The sequence below is a fragment of the Podarcis cretensis genome (genome assembly GCF_951804945.1).
Source record: "Podarcis cretensis genome assembly, chromosome: 15".
Classification (NCBI taxonomy): Eukaryota; Metazoa; Chordata; class Lepidosauria; order Squamata; family Lacertidae; genus Podarcis; species Podarcis cretensis.
In genome coordinates, this window is record NC_137185.1 from 20886590 (window position 1) to 20903425 (window position 16836).

The window sequence follows — 16836 nt, forward strand, 5'->3', positions numbered from 1 at the left end:
GGTCACTGAGCAGTGTTCCTTTTCAGAGTTCAGCTAGGTTGGTAACTTGCAAGGAGACTTTAGGAATGTTGCTGTTCTCTCAAGCTTCCTATCTGCAAAATGGGGATAACATCAATGCCACCCTTTGTAAACAATCCTATTAAATATGCTGCAAAGAATGTCCACGCCTGCTGAGAGCTTGCAGATTAAGGAAAGGGAAACCATTTCCCCACATGAACACAGGATCCAGCTAGGTCAGTACTGTCTACACCAGTGGTATTCAACTGGTCCAGGCCCCAGACCCACCTCTGACTCCCAACCTGTACCATGAGACCCACTTTCACATACAGTCATACCTCGGGATAAATAGGCTTCAGGTTGAGTGCTTTTGGGTTGCGCTCCGCGCGTTACTTCTGGGTTTTGCTGCTCGCGCATGCGCAGACGGTCAAAATAACATGTGCATGCACGGAAGCTGCAAAACGCGGCATGCGCAGATGCGCTGTTGCATCTTACGTTCTGTTTGGGTTGCGAACAGGGCTCCGGATCGGATCCCGTTCACATCCCGAGATACCACTGTATTCACTTTTGATTTAAATTTAATAGCACAAATAATTGATAAAAATGGTAAAATGTTATAGCCCAGACACCGCACGCAGTGTCCTTTGGTTTGGTCAGCCTTAGCTGGAGTCCAACATGGCAGCAGTGGCTTTGCTGTGACCCATCTTGGATTACCTCACAACCCACCTGTACTTCCCAACCCACTGGTTGAAGATCTGTAGTCCACACTGATTGACAGCAATGGTACTCAGGAGTTTCTAACCAGAGGTCTCCTCGAGCCCTAACCTGGAGATGCTGGGGATTGAACCTGGGACCTTCTGCATGCAAAGCAGGTGCTCTACCACTGAGCTATAGCTCTTCCCCTTAGTATCATCCTGCTATATTTCTCTGCTGAGCCTGGAGGAAGAAGGCTTCTCTGCCAGACTGCTCACCCATCCGCATGCTATTCCTTAGTGCCTATGTGCCTATGATGACTCACACAAGTATTTAATTGCGGGGCCTGATAGCCCCCTCCCCAGACCTAATAGGAACTGAGGAATTGCAGGCAGACAAGCTTACGTGTTATTAATAACTACATTTATTCCTAGCTGCATATGCCCCGCTGTTAAGCCACGTTACCAAAGTGGCTTGCATTAAAAGATTAAGATACGCTAACAATAAAACACGCTAAAAATGGCCAATGAAAAATGGAGCTGTGTTAAATAAAACCGGCAGAAATCAAATTATCTATTTAGGGCAGCGTATCTGAAAGTTCAAAAGATGGAAAATAAAAAGGGATTATTTGGCTCGAGACTGCTGACCTGGTTTTGGACACACCACCAAACTTCCAGAGAATGGGGATAGGGTGTGGGAATATCCTTTTCCTGCCCTGATGCAGCAAAGAATGAGAACGCCAGGGAAGGGTGACAAGATTTAAACCTAGGTCTTAGATCATTTGACAGATTCTTGCTCAAACATTCAAAGCACCATCCTCTGGCAGCTATAAAACTCTGTACAACCCCACTGTTTAATTCACCCTTAACAGTAACTGATAGTGAATCTTGACCTTGTGTTTTTCAGAATAGCAACTGCAACGTGAGCCCAAGGTCGACCAAGGTTTTTTTTTTGCTGTTGTAAGCACATTTTTTTAAAGTTTTGCCTTCACCCAAATGCTGAGCTCACTGACATATTGTTTTTCCATCTCCATTTTTAATTTGGTCGTAAGAAGAGCCTGGCTGCTGGGTCAGACCAAAAGCCCATTTAGTCCAGCATCTGTTTCCCATAGTGGCCAAGCCGATGCCTCTGGGCAGCCCACAAGCAGGGACGAGGAGCAAGAGGAAAGTCTGGAGGAAAGGGGCTTCTATCCTTTGGCAGCCCTCTTGGTTTCTACACAGGGAGCAGAAGAGAAGTGTGTGGGAAATTGCAGTCAAACATAACTATGCATGAGTGCTAGTTACTGCATGAAGGGGTTAATATCATAGTGTAAGTCCTCCGAGGCCTGGCTGGATCACACTCCATCTCCTTCAGAGGAAAGGTTTGGCAAAGCATTTATCACACACCCCTCACCCTGGAAGAAAGGAAGTCAAGTTCCCTCCCCTGTTCCTTCTCTCTCTGCACCATGTAACCAACAAAGGCGGATGTGTGTGAGCTTGCTCCCAAGCTTAGAACCTTTGTTTGGAACTGTTTTTTCTACCCAATAGTATTTTGCCTGTGGTCTCCTTCCAGCTGCATGGAACATTGCATGTATCAGACCTTTGAATCTGTAAAGAAATCATTTTAAACTTACTTAACAGTGTGTGGTCTATACAGTGGTCTGTTTCAGTGGACAGAACAGGGTATCTAAGCAGGTTTAACAGCCTATTCTCATAATGTACAAGTTGTGACTTGATTTTAGACTCTGCTGGGGCTTTTTGTATGCAAGCCCCACATTTTGAAACTAGACACACAGCTGATTCTTTAGTTGTTCACCCACACATGTGATCCACAGGGATTCACGCTGTATATTTAATTCCCCTGCAAAGGGGTGCAGTAGATCCTGCCACCCAACATTAATGGGGTATGAGCTGGCAATAACCAGCCTCTTTGGGTGAGAGGTCTTCTAACAACTCTCAACACCCTACAGTTCCCATGATATTTGGGGGGGGGGGCAGGACTGTTAAAAGTTGTATACAAGAGCTTTAAATGTACTTTTAGAAAGTTGGGATATTCAGCCCCAAATTTCCTTCTTTGGGGCCCTGAGTCTCTTCTCTAGATGGTGAGGATCATAAATATCTTGCTGCTGTTCCTCCACTTTCCAAATGCAGGGGATACCCCACCATCAACTAATGCTAAGCTGCCTCTCTACACCTCCTTCCAAAAAGTAGGCACTCGTTCTTTTTCCAGGATATTTGCAGAGCCAAGGCAGGCTCCCCTGAAATAACGATACCCCAAGCATCTGCCCTAATTTGCCACAATGTTTGTGCTAGCTCTGCATGTGCCTCTGTCGCCACTGACCCTTCCTTCCTACCACTGGGTTTGTATGGGCAATGCAGAAAGAATGACACAACCTCACCATAGGCACAGCACTTCTAAGCAGCAAGAACCGACAAGGGGGCACCAGCTATTAGTCATCATTAATAAGCCAAAGGCTTATTAGGCAATTAGCCACGGCTCTGTAGTTGTGCATTTGGAAACTAAGCTCCACCTTTGACTGCAAGCCTGTGCTTGGGTGGTAGGAGACCTCTGGTTGACCTGGCAGTGCAGAAACAATGGTGGAAGTTGGCAATATGGGAAATGCAACATTCTTCTTCTTTTGGGCGGGAAAGCGGAAAAATACATATGTTTTCTCTGGATTGCCAATTGCCAGGAATAATAGTGCTTAGAGAAGGAATGAAGGGGAAAGTGCCTGCTATGAGCAGAGGTTGTTTGTTCTGAGAGACGAAGGCATGTTGGATATTCCTGGAAGGGTTATTTAAAGAGCAGAAACATGGGCTTCTCCCTTTCTGTCTTGCTAACATTTAGCAGTTTGACAGCTCTGAAAGCAACTTACAGTCACTATTTAAAAACAAGATCTTAAAAATAATAATAGCATTACAGACAAAAGGAGGAGGGGGAGGGACAGCCATGTTTACGCTTCTTGGAGAAAAAGGTGGAAAATGAATGCAAAAAAAAAATAAATACAATAAAATAGCAGCTTCAGTGAAAACCTCACTTCCCCAGCATCTCAGTCTCAACTGAATCTGAACTTTGTCTCCGGCAGCTATTGCTATTACTATTATTACTACTATAACTATTAAACATGTAATTTGTTTGTTATACAATGAACTTCTCCAAACGACTCACAGCATTTTAAAGACCATAAGCCCGAAGAAACAAATGCATTATAATAAACACACATGGTGGGATACCCAGTCACAGGTTTCCCAGTGTCATATGTTTAGTAGTTTGGCCCTCTTGGGTTTCCTTAGAAGACAGACAAGGTACCTCAAAAGCCACCCACTGGACCCGTCCAGCATACTGTGGGTTTCAGATTTGGAGCAAGATGTGTTCATCTTATGATAATCAGTGGACTACCTTCCTTACTCGTTTTAAGGCAGCGGAGGGATGCTTAAGGTTCAGAGGCCGAATACGGCCCTTCAAGCCACTGTCTGGCCCTTGAACCTCTTCCCATGTCCCACCCCTTTACTGGCCCTGCATTGCTTGTTATGTGTTTTTGCCTGCTGCCCTTGGAAACTAGCCTACTATATAAAGGGAGGGGGGATTAACTTATCTGCCTACTTTTGCCTCTGGCCCTGTCCATCACTGGTATGCTGCCCCTAGAAGTTTGTTTGAGATCCTCATGATCTGTAGATTCTGAAGGGTATGTTGGGAAGTGGAAGCAATTTCTTTCCACGGAGGATCAGCAGACCTCATTGTACACATATCCATCACAAACTTGTGCCTGGAACATCTCGTGAATTTTTGCTCTACCCCCATAAAGCCTGTGCCTGTTTTGTCACTTGTGATCTTATCTTCTAAAGAACCACTTAAAAGAACTAGGGTCTCACATCTCAGCCTGAACCTGGTTCAGCTGTCTCGAAATCTGTGGCCTTATCAGCATCAACCCAGCATGTGAGGATATTCTGGGAGGCTTAAAATGGCCCCTGCACCCAGCAAAAGCAGGGATCTGTTTCCCCAGCAGCATCAAGACAGGAATCCCCACGGACAAAATACACAGCCTCTTCTTTCTTCTCCCTTTTCTTCCTTCGTGACTGCCATTTTGTGTGCTTGCTAAGAAGGTCAAATGGCAAATAGTTTGCCAGCTCCTTTCAGTATTTTCGCTACCAGTTTGGTTTCACAGATTTTTGTTGAATAAACCTAAATATTTTAAACTTGGGGGAGGGTCCCCCCCCCCATTTAACAACATCATCACCATCAAAGTTTCGGTTGCCTTCTACAGATATGCCTCTGTGACGTACAATGAAAACAAAACAAGAACTCAGTTAAAAGCGTGCACACAAAATCAGCCAATGCATTTAAAACAAAACTGAAACAATGCAAGAGAGACTCTCCTGGCAAAGACCCCTTTATCCAGCTGGGAAAGCCTGTCGGAACAAAAATGTATTCAGTTGTTTCCAGAAAGTGCGGATAGTGGCCACCTGCCATATCTTGAGAAGAATGCTGCTCTACAGAACAGGGAAAGCCACACTAAAAACCCTGCTCCATGTATATTATTATTATTTGCCCTCCTTTCACCCTAAAGTCCTAGGGCAGGTTACAACATTAAAACACAATATTAAAAACAGTTCAAAACAATTTACAATCACAAAAATCTGGTGGGAGGGTCCTAAAATATATATGCCTCAAGTGTCAAAAGGTTATGACAGAGATCTTTGGAATTTGCAACAGAAACTTTCCTGCATACTCCATAAGATGATCCTTTGCCCCACGAGGTGGCAAGAGCAGTCGGGCCCCACCCCTGACCCACCCAAAGCCATTAACTCCGCCCCACGGACCCACCTCGTACCTCACTGGGTGCAGCTGAGAGAAGAGTTGACCAGCTGGATGATGTTATCAAGAGAGGCTGTTGAGTTTCTGTTTAGCACCAGCCAGTTAGAAAAAGAAGGCCTAAGTATTCAAAAGTCACTTCCTATAACGTTACAAGCAGAACCTAGACACCCTTGCTATTTATATGTTTGAAACCTTTTCCAGAGAAAGGTAGTTGCAAGGGATAGCCTTTTGTCCAGATGTAGAGCTGGGTCATGTCATCACCAAGAGGCAGCTTTCTGGTGTGGGTTGACTGTCGGGGGGGGGGGGCAAGTAGCCTGTTTGGGCGCTGTTAGAAATACATCATTTGTGAGGTTCCATTATGTTTTGTTCTGTTACTTATTGTTTGTAAGCGCTTTGGGATTCATTTGAATTAAATTAAATCAAATCTGAATAGTTCAACATCCCTGATTCTCCTCCCCCCCCCCCCCAAAAAAAACAAACCCTCAGGCCCACGCTACTTTGAAGGATAGTACAATAATGGCGCAACTGCTGAAATGCTATGTTCTAAACTGATGGGGTGAGTCCAGTCTAACCTACCTCACAGGGCTGTTATGAAGATGAAACGGGACAGCCCCAAACAAATACCATTGAGCTTTGAATTGTGGGTGGAAATACTAATATGATAATATGAGGTGCCTTCTGATTTCTCCTGTGGTTTCCTCTCCCTTTGTATAGTCTAATGAGGACCAAGCAGCTCATCAGAACGAAGCAACATAATAGAGAGAGACAGATCTACGCCACCCCCTCATCCCCAACAGAGTCTCTTTCCCACAGCGGCTGGCTCTCCGCTCATATTTTATTCCAGTCACTTATATTAGCATTAAGTAATGGAACAGAAGCTCCGTTTGTGTGTGAAAATCAATGTTTCACACAGTAGTGATTTGGCATCGTGGCTGAAGTGAGAACGTGGCCTGTGTATAACATTTATTGCAAATGGGCTTGCTTGTCTAGTTCCACATTTCAAATGGGCTCTCAGCTGGGATGGCAGATTAAAAGGCCAAGTGTTGTTATAATGCAAACACAGCAGTTCACCTGGGTACAGGGGGAGGTTTCTGAGACCTACAGTGACATCAAATGCCTCCTTATGTAAGGGATATTTGAGGCAACTGCTAAAGGAAGAGTCGTTTTGAACCCTGTTTGCTTTTGGTTGACCCTTCTCTCCAGAGAAATACAGCCCTGCATGGGACCTTGGGTGGCGGCGGGGGACAGGAGAGAGTGGCTGGGGTGGCAAAGCTTAAGTTCTTTTATTTAGTGTATACTTGGGGGTTTTGTGTCAGCGTCACTTGGGGAAGTTCTCTTTCTGTTCACTTGTTATGCTTCCTTGGTGGTGAGAGAGGTTGAGGTCGGCTAGGGTGTGGTTGATCATCTTTGGCTGGCTTCAGTGGGATTTGTTTGTGCGTGGGTGAGGGGGGTTGTTGGGTTAAGTTAGCCATATTGAATCGTATGCTGTCGGTGGGTTATGAGCTCTTTCTAGTGTGGGTAGTGATTGTTATCTTGGAAGGTGTTCAGTAGGGCCAGTTCTGGGGTGTCTTCTAGTACCTGTTTACAGTAGTTATTTTGCTTATTTCTGGTATGACTGCGCACACTCCTTTTCTGACTGGGTCCTCGATTACTTGGTTTGGTGGGATCTGCTGGTTCAGACACAGCATACAGTATGTCTGAGAAGGCCCCACAAGCGATCATGGGGAGGAGGTGCAAGGAAAAAACTGTTGTGTCCATGGTCCTGAATGGGGTAACTGTGTCCCTGAAGGACCAGGTGTGCAGCCTGGGAGTCATTTTGGACTCACAGCTGTCCATGGAGGCGCAAGTCAATTTTGTGTCCAGGGCAGCTGTTTACCAGCTCCATCTGGTACGCAGGCTGAGACCCTATCTGCCTGCAGATTGTCTCGCCAGAGTGGTGCATGCTCTAGTTATCTCTTGCTTGGATTACTGCAATGCGCTCTATGTGGGGCTACCTTTGAAGGTGACTCGGAAACCACAACTAATCCAGAATGCGGCAGCTAGACTGGTGACTGGGAGCAGCTGCCGAGACCAAAAAACACCGGTCTTGAAAGATCTACATTGGCTCCCAGTACGTTTCCAAGCACAATTCAAAGTGTTGGTGCTGACCTTTAAAGCCCTAAATGGCCTCAGTCCAGTATACCTGAAGAAGCGTCTCCACCCCCATCGTTCTGCCTGGACACTGAGGTCCAGCACTGAGGACCTTCTGGCGGTTCCCTCACTGTGAGAAGCCAAGTTACAGGGAACCAGGCAGAGGGCCTTCTCAGTACTGGCACCCGCCCTGTGGAACACCCTCCCACCAGATGTCAAAGAGAAGAACAACTACCAGACTTTTAGAAGACATTTGAAGGCAGCCCTGTTTAGGGAAGCTTTTAATGTTTAACAGACCACTGTATTTTAATATTTTGTTGGAAGCCACCCAGAGTGGTTGGGGAAATCTAGCCAGATGGGTGGGGTATAAATTATTATTATTATTATTATTATTATTATTATTATTATTATTACATTGATTTCTTTGGCAACATGGAAGGGCTGTGGTGGAATCCAGAAACGGCAGCCTGGAGCCCCGCTGACCACTTAACTGCTCTCTTCTCCATCAGCTTGGGAGCATTTTCTGAGACGCTTGCGGGGTATGATAGCATGCTTTGTCGTTTGGGCATCTTTATCAAGATGCTAACACATCTGCCTGCCTTTGATCAGTTGTGTTTCAAGGGAAGCTCACCAGTCCTCTGATTCTTTAATATTTTCCAGCCCAGATAGATGTTAACCAAAGGATCTTGCGGGAGCAAGGAAGCATGGGAGAATCAGATGCACCACAAGAGCACCTTGGACGGGATGGCTTTCAAAGAGGGCTAGACAATTGCATGGAGGAGAGGCCTATCAAAGGCTACTAGCCGTGATAGCTATGCTCAGCCTTCCATGTTGGAGGGCGCCATGCTTCTGAAAAGCACATGCTGGAAGCCACAGACTCCCCAAACGTGTTTCACAAGGACCCCTTCCTTCCTTCTGCCCCAGTATCTGAGGGTCATCACGTCTCTCCAGGGATTTGGCCAGAACAAAGTGTATGTTGGGGAAAGGCCCCCTCCCTGCAAAGAAAATGGAGGATTCAGCAGGCGCCTGGCTCCCAGCCAGGCTAGCACCAGTCTGGCACATGAGGATGGGGGACATGGGAAGGAAGCATTCCTATAGTATAGGGCACTCAACTGACATTTCAACCTACCTGAACTCTGAGCCTTTCCTCCCTTCTTCTGGACTGCCTCTCTCCTAAGGAAGATGCAAGCTCTTGCTGGAAGCTACTGGTGGGGAGAGTATTCCTATGATTCCCAAATGTTTCAGAAGCATATTTTTGTTCTTTTAGCTGCTTGATATATAATCATAGCATGGCAGAGTTGGATGGGATCCCCAGGGTCATCTAGTCAAACCCCCGGCAATGCAAGGCAAACTCCATCCTTCTGGTTATCATTGTAATTCTGCATGATGTGGAGAAAGGGGAGAGAGAAATGTATTGCTTACACTCTCATAACACTGATATGAGATCCACACCATGCAGCTCTTTGAATAACTAAAGTGATGTATGGAAGTGAAAGCTGGAGCATAAAGAAGGCTGATCGCCGAAGAATTGATGCTTTTGAATTATGGTGCTGGAGGAGACTCTTGAGAGTCCCATGGACTGCAAGAAGATCAAACCTATCCATTCTTAAGGAAATCAGCCCTGCGTGCTCACTGGAAGGACAGATTGTGAAGCTGAGGTTCGAATACTTTGGCCACCTCATAAGAAGAGAAGACTCCCTGGAAAAGACCCTGATGTTGGGAAAGATGGAGGGCACAAGGAGAAGGGGACGACAGAGGACGAGATGGTTGGATAGTGTTCTTGAAGCTACCAGCATGAGTCTGACCAAACTGCAGGAGGCAGCGGAAGACAGAAGTGCCTGGCATGCTCTGGTCCATGGGGTCACGAAGAGTCGGACACGACTAAATGACTAAACAACAACAACAAAGGGCTGTCACATGGAGGATGGAGCAAGCTTGTTTTCTCCTGCTCCAGAGGCCCTTAGGGCCTGAAGCAGCGACTCTCCTTCCTTGGAGGTTTTTAAGCAGCACTTGGATGGCCATTGGCCATGGATCACCTAGTTGAGATTCCTTCATCGCAGGGGGTTGGACTAGATGACCCTCAGGATCCCTTCCAACTCTACAACTCTGTGTTTTGGTTTTTTTAAAGAAAAGCTTTATTAATTTTCACATAAACAAATATACATGGATTACATAACATATAAAACAGAAAAGGATACAAAATAGAAACAATGAAATAAGAAAAGATAAAGAAACAAACATAAACAAATACAACATATTACACTTACATGACAGATTAAAATATATAACTTCCAATAATTCTCATTATACTACTTGTATTATCTGTATTCCTTGCACAGATTCGTATTATTGTGTTTTGTATATAGATATATAATCCACTGTTGTATTTTATGTAATTCTTGGTTACCAGTATCACTCTCTTTCTGCAAGTATCTTATTGTTCGTACAGTACATTTTTACGTATTCTTTAAATATTTTCCATACCCTATATACCTTTTGATTTGACACTTGATGCTATGTTTTAAAGAGCATCCAATGTGCCTTTAAAGCACATGACTTTCCCCAAAATAATTCGTGCCATTGTGGCTTCCCTCTCACAGACCTACAATCCCCAGAACCCCTAACAAACTACAATTCCTAGGATCGTTTGGGGGAAGACACCTGGTTTTTAGAACAGGGATGCAGAACCTGCAGTTTGCTCACCCCCATTTCCTAGGAACCAGGAATGGGAAGCGCAAGTTCTTCTAACAGTATGGTTACAGGGAGCAGCGTGTATAAAATATTGAAAGTAATAGGGTTATTAAGGTAATTGTATCAGAATTATTATGGGAATGTTAAGGAGGGAGGGGGAAAGAGAGATTGTGGAATTCTGGTGGTGAGTGATGATTGAATGAGGATTTGAAAGGGAGTTTGAATGTGAGGCAGTTGAGATTCAGTTGAGAGCAGTGGGTTCTGGAGGGGGTGGTTGGGCAACCAACTGTTTAGTTTAGGATCAGTAGTCTAGTCGTCATTTTTGTAATAAAGCAGCATGTAAGATAAAGAGAATTGGAGGCCATAAGCTCAGGTACACACGCCATCCTACAATCATTTAGAGAATCATCCATACATTCTCCTTTAGTGAGGGTGCAGTATCTAGGATCTGGACCAAACATTGATTTTTTTTTTTAATTGCTGTTTTCTAGTTTCATAGGTTTATGTTCTGGTTCTAATGATGTAATAGGGGTGGGGGCTCTTTAAATACTGGGGGCTGCCACACACTACTTTTCTTCCTAAAAAAATAATAATTTCCCCTCGTTTTCAAAACACATGCACCGTCTCCTTCTTCAGGTTCTTCAGTTACATTTGTTGTGAGACATTGGTGTAATATGCAGTATAGGGTTGGGAAGAAAGGGGGGCCTTATTGTGCAGATTATCATGAACTGAGGTTTCAGTTTGCAAGTGGAGAATGAAAGCAAACACGGGAAAGAAGTCTGATGCTGCCTCAGTAAACCCCAGTTAGCCATAAAAAAGCTGATGGGAAGCCATGACAATGCAGTCTATGCAGCAAAACTTTAAAGGAAACTCAGTTTGCCACTGTGAGGCACTTCTTGGCTTAGTCTTATCAATAATTCTCTGCAAATACCGAAAAAAACCACAATTGTCTAAAGAAAGTTGACCAAATCAAACTCTTTTGTGGCCAATTGGTCTACACCTTGAAAGAAAGAAATAAAGAAAGAAAGAAAGAAAGAAAGAAAGATCACAGGGAAGAGAGTTGGCTATTTTTTCTGGCTAGTTTAAATGAATTCTTTGGTACTGTTATCACACATTGCTTTTTAAAATTTTTCAGATGGAATTGCAATAATCTCTGTCATGTTTCCTCCTAGCAACAAACCTGCAAACCATTTTTCAGATGGGAAACTAAGGTCTAGAGATAACAACTGGTCCAAGACCTCACAAAGAGCATATGGAAGAGGGAAGACTTGAAAACAGCTCTCCCAAATGGACAGTTTTCTAATTCTTGGCTCTTGAGGTGCAGCAGAGCCTCAAGCCAAAATCTGCTCATTTCTTTGTGCAATCATATTTCTGGAGTGTCCGTTTTTGTGTGTGCTGTGGATAAGAGCCAGAATAGCGGTTATTCAGTCTTAGCTCCGCCATTAGATCTTGTAAACATTGAGATCAGATGTGTTTACACTGTCTGTACTCCAGAAAGTGGGTCTTTGGGATGCAAATGACTATTGCTGCCTGTAATTGTATACCTAACCCTGTAAGGAACTGCATGTTAGACGCTACTAAAATAGATCAGTTTTGTTAATCTTTCTCTACAGTTCCTAACTTTTTAATATTTGATGAGATTTCAAGGGCCAGCAGCCTTACACTCATTGAATTTTGTTTATTTGAAAGTTTTATATCCATGATGGGAGAAGTAGAAATCTGCATGTAAGACTTAGCTAATAATATTTCCTCCCAAGCTCTCATTTCTTCATATTTTTTCCTTGACCATTGACATTGTTATCATACACCCAGTTGAACAGGCAAATGACCCTGGCTTTATCTTCAACTGTCTCTGGGCTGAATCTCTCTCTCTCTCTCTCTCTCTCTCTCCTTTGTTCTCCATAGTCAATCCTTTGCCAAGTGATGTTGCTTCTCCCGTTACAACTTATACAAAATGGCTGAATAGTTTCATTTCATCATATGAGGTATAAAAACATCCTTATGATCAGGTCTGTTTTCCCTGAGACTATAATTGTTAATTGACATCCATTCATATTTGAATCCTCTTTATCAGATAGGTACATAAAATCCTATTTTATTCTTAGTAAGCAATGCTTAATTTCTAAAATAAGATATGCTGGACCTCAAGGCTTTCAAGAAATAATGTCTTTTAATTTAGAGTCATTTCTCCATAAACTGAGATGTGTGATTAGTTCTATTTTTAATCAAGGATAAGCTAAAAGAATGGCACACTGCACATGCTCAAAGTCACTCTTTAGAATTGTTTCTCACATTGCAGGGTTGAAGTGCTACACAGGAAAAAAAATCAGGTTCTATAGGACTCCTGTCCCAAATGGCCATTTGACGCATTATGTTGTCTTTGATGAGTATCTATTATGGAAAGAAACATGAGGAACACATGAAATGTGACTAACCCATAATTTGTAAAAAGATATGTGCTTCTTACAGAAAGTCAAGTTTAGATGCAACTCTCCTTCATGCCTTTTGCTGAATAGAAGCCTGTTACTTATTCTGAGATTGTATAGGTGTTTAATTTAACATTTTACCAACTGCAATACTGGGTCTGTATTTTGGATTGGTATTTATTGATTTGTTCTGATTTGTTGCTCTTTTATGGTATGTATTTCAGGTTCTATTTTATAAGCTACTCTCAAATAATTTGCGTGCTTCTAGATAGGTGTTTACTGTGAGCTCAGTGCTTATCAAGGATGCATTTTTTTTTTTTTTTGCAGCACCATTTTGATGGTATCATTGCCATCAAAATGTCAGCCTGTTTCTGGGAACTGATCTATAATGAACTGAAAAAGGTACTTAAGTACACTTTCCCTAAGAAACCAGAGGCCTTTCTCCTGGGCATGGTCGGCCAATTGGTGTTAAAGAAGGATAGAACCTTTTTTATGTATGCTACAACAGCAGCAAGAATACTCATCGCAAAGTACTGGAAGACACAAGACCTACCCACCGTGGAAGAGTGGCAGACGTAAGTGATTGACTATATGGGATTGGCAGAGATGACGAGCAGAATCCGAGACCAGGGAAGAGCAACGGCGGAAGAAGATTGGACAAAATTTAAAGATTATTTAAAGAAATACTCAAAAATTAGTGAATGCTAGATTGATGCTGAATGAGAAAAATAGGGGTTAACAGCAATAATGGTTAAGTTAAAGAAAATGAGTGTTATTATAATTAAGTTGAAAGTAAGGGAGGGATTTGTTAATTAATTCGACACGAGAATGCAGAAAGGGGAGGTATGAGGAAGTCGGGAGAGTAAGGAATATGAAATTAAGAGTGTGAAATTATACATGTTGTATGTTTTTCTATTGTTATGTTTTGTGTGTTATGATAAAAAGCTGTGGAAAATTTAATAAAAATTATTATATATATAAAAAAAATGTCAGCCTGTAATTTCCCACTCCCTCATTTAATCCAGATTTATTCTTTCCAGGGAAATCAGGGTGGGTGGGATGATTAGTTAACACATACACACACCTGTTAACAGCAACCTGTTTGCAACATCTGAACGGCCTGTTTGCAGTATTAAGCTCTTCATTGGAAACACCCTTTGTGTAGAGAAGTGAGATAAAAGTAATTAACTAAACCACATTAAACATCTAATTTCTTCTGAAAAGGCTCCTGTGATGCTCTGGAATAAGTTTTAGGATGATATTCAAACTAATTTTTTACAATTATTAGTTGCTTCCTATGAAGCATCTCAAAGCAATGCCACAATAAAGGACAATGAAATATAGAGGGGGCAACAACCATTTTACATATAAAAACAATTTAAACAATTTCAAGTCAAGTACACAAGCTCTTTTGTGTTATTCTAAATATGCATGTGTGTGATTTATTTTTTAACTCTACACATGCACAATTAATATTAATATCCGTAATAACAAATAGCAAAAGCGCCCTAACCAGTTCTCACAGTCTACTTTCCCTAAGTTCCTGGTCACTTTCTGGGACGGACCTAGCATCTCTTGTCACCTGGATACTGTTTCGATGGTACCTTCAACCACTCGCTTCGACTCCGTTACTCCCCGCGACCCCAGGGCCCAGGCTCCCAAACTGTTTCCTTGTGGGAGTTAGGGGGGCTTCGGAAGAAGCAAACAAACCCATGGAGCTAACCGCCGCATCCATCCTTTCCAGGCTTCTCCTGCCCCTCCGCGCGACTGTGGATGCGGTTGCCGAGGCAACGGAGCCCCAGCATCTCTTGTCTCCTAGCAACCGTTGCCCGAGCAGCCGAGCGCTACTAAGGCGGGCATCTCCCGCTCGCTCCCTCCTTCCCTCCTTCCCTTTCTCTCCTCCCACCCGGCGCTGGGACCTGGCCAGACGGGGAATGCGCAAGCTCCGGCCCGGCCAGGCGGACGGCTTAGTTGCATCCCCATCATGGCGCTCAGGCGGCGGGCGCTCCTTCTCCTGCTGTTGCTTCCCATGTTCCGTGAGTCTCGCTCGGCTGGGGAGCGGGAGAGGTCCGGGGTTTGGGGGCGGCGGGGCTTTGCCTAGAGGGACCCCGGTTTTTATTTGCGGGGGGGATAACGAGGCTGAGCGGTTTGCAGCGGAGTGGGGAGATCATACTTCAGCCCCCTCCCCCGCCCATCATTGTTTTCAGCAGCCACGAGTTGGAAATGTGAAGGGGCGGGGGTGCCTGGCTGCTGTGCAAGCAGGGCGGGGGGCATGCGTGAGCTTTGCACCCTTCCCATCATCGAGGAGCGAAGGCTTCCTGGGACAATAGAGGCTATTGAGGGTGGCTTTTGCATTCACAAATGTGTGGCTTGGGGAGGGGTTTTTTTAGGGTGGGGGGGATGTTGAGTTTTGCAACGGAGAGGGCAGCAACATTTATTCAAACTAGAAGGGAGGGATGAAAGGGAAAGTTTTAGCCCACTTTTTTAAAGTGGAGAGACAAAGTCTTTCCCCCTTTTTTGGTGGTGCTCTGTGCTGATAAGACCGTACTTAAAAATAAGATGTTGAAGTCTGTGTGGTATGGAACCTCAGAGCAGCCTTGGAGTAAAAGACATTGTACTAACAAAGTAGTTAAAAGTTAACGGGGTGTAAGGTTAGGAAACATTTCTGCAGCTGAGAGTCCCCCATCCCCCCCGCATATTTATTACACTTAAAAATGTGTTTATCTATTTAAAGTGTTTTGATCCTGCTTTTCTGCCCCCAAAAGGCTCCCAGAGCTGCTTACAAATGTCAAGGATGAGATAGTCCCTGCCCTTGAGTTTATAATCTGAAAAACACTGAGACAAAAGGGAAAGGGGTTTTTTTTTGGGGGGGGAGGGTGAGTTCCCTGCATTTAAAATAAAGTAGTAACAAAGATTCTCACTAGCTCAGTCCATCCCATCCAAGTAAACAGATATCTGAAGAAGCGTGCATGCACACGAAAGCTCATACCAAGTTGATCTCTAAGATGCTACTGGAGGGATTTATTATTATTATTATTATTATTTGACTATGGCAGACCAACAGGGTACCTACCTGTAGTTATTTTAGGGTTGGGGTAGGGGGTATGATGGCAGTGACTAGACTTTGTTTTAGTACAATACAGGTAGAAAAAAGGAAATTGTGGGTCACTATTTTTATAAAAGTTACGTGTCCCTTTTAAAAATTGGCATTAGCACTCATTACTCCCATCTGCATGTAATTTTTTTTGTATGTGTATTCAAAATATATGCACACACACAAATACCCCAACCCCAAGATTTAATTATAAAATAAGAGGGAAAGGCGTGTTTTCCCCCCTCCCCAATCCAATGACTTGTTTTTTGTCTTGGTAGCTTTGAAGAATATGACAGTGAACCCCACCCCAATAAGAAATAAGGGAACTTGCTTCCCTTAAACTCTCTCCATAACTCAAGCACCACCCCCACCTTTCCAGAGGATGAGGGAATCAGGAATGTGATGGTTGGCCAGGCAGGCAGAGTTGATACTGGATCCTATTCACTTGGCAACAGAGACACCCTTTGTTCCTGGAGCCCCACGCAAATGTTTGCAGCTTTAATTGCAAAAACATTTGTTAATTCCATTCACGAATGAGTTGGGACTTGCTTGTCGTCTGGCTATTAATAAAGGCCCCAGGGAGGGAGTTGGAGTGTGGCAGTCACTGTTTGGGGGAGGGGGAGTCTCTCTCAACCATTTGTGTCCTCACCCCCAGACAAAGAAACAAAATAGAGATAAATGTGGTGTTTTTAATCCTGCTTCTTACATCGAAATCATTCTGTGTAGGAAGTAATACTTACCTCCTGTATAAATTATTGCTTGTGATAACCACAAACGTGTGTCTTCTCTTGCAACTGCCAGAAAAATACACAATCTCACTTAGGTTTCTTTCTACAAAGAAATACCCCTCTGGAGTAGGCATTTTGAAGGGTAGCTCTCAAAGATCTTCTGATACTACTTTTCCAAACTTTATTTCAGTTTCTACAGTCTATTATGCCTTTGGTCTGGGACAGTAACAACAGTTTAAATAACACATCTGAGCTTATTTGCAAAACAGCTGTGAAATACCAA

The 16836-nt window shown here is 43.6% G+C and overlaps 1 protein-coding gene and 1 long non-coding RNA gene across 2 annotated transcripts in view; both read left to right on the top strand.

Moving 5' to 3' along the window:
• Positions 1 to 10167: 10167 nt before the first annotated feature.
• On the top strand, positions 10168 to 11905 carry LOC307203669. The gene is made up of 2 exons (XR_013833316.1): positions 10168 to 10678; positions 11441 to 11905. It is a non-coding gene; the product is annotated as an uncharacterized lncRNA (long non-coding RNA).
• Positions 11906 to 14582: 2677 nt separating this feature from the next.
• Positions 14583 to 16836, top strand: part of JAM3 (junctional adhesion molecule 3) — a 41634-nt gene continuing 39380 nt past the window's right edge. The window contains exon 1 of the mRNA XM_079954610.1: positions 14583 to 14767. Coding sequence (XP_079810736.1) covers positions 14716 to 14767 — 52 coding nt within the window. The 5' untranslated portion in view covers positions 14583 to 14715. The remainder of the gene's footprint in view (positions 14768 to 16836) is intronic.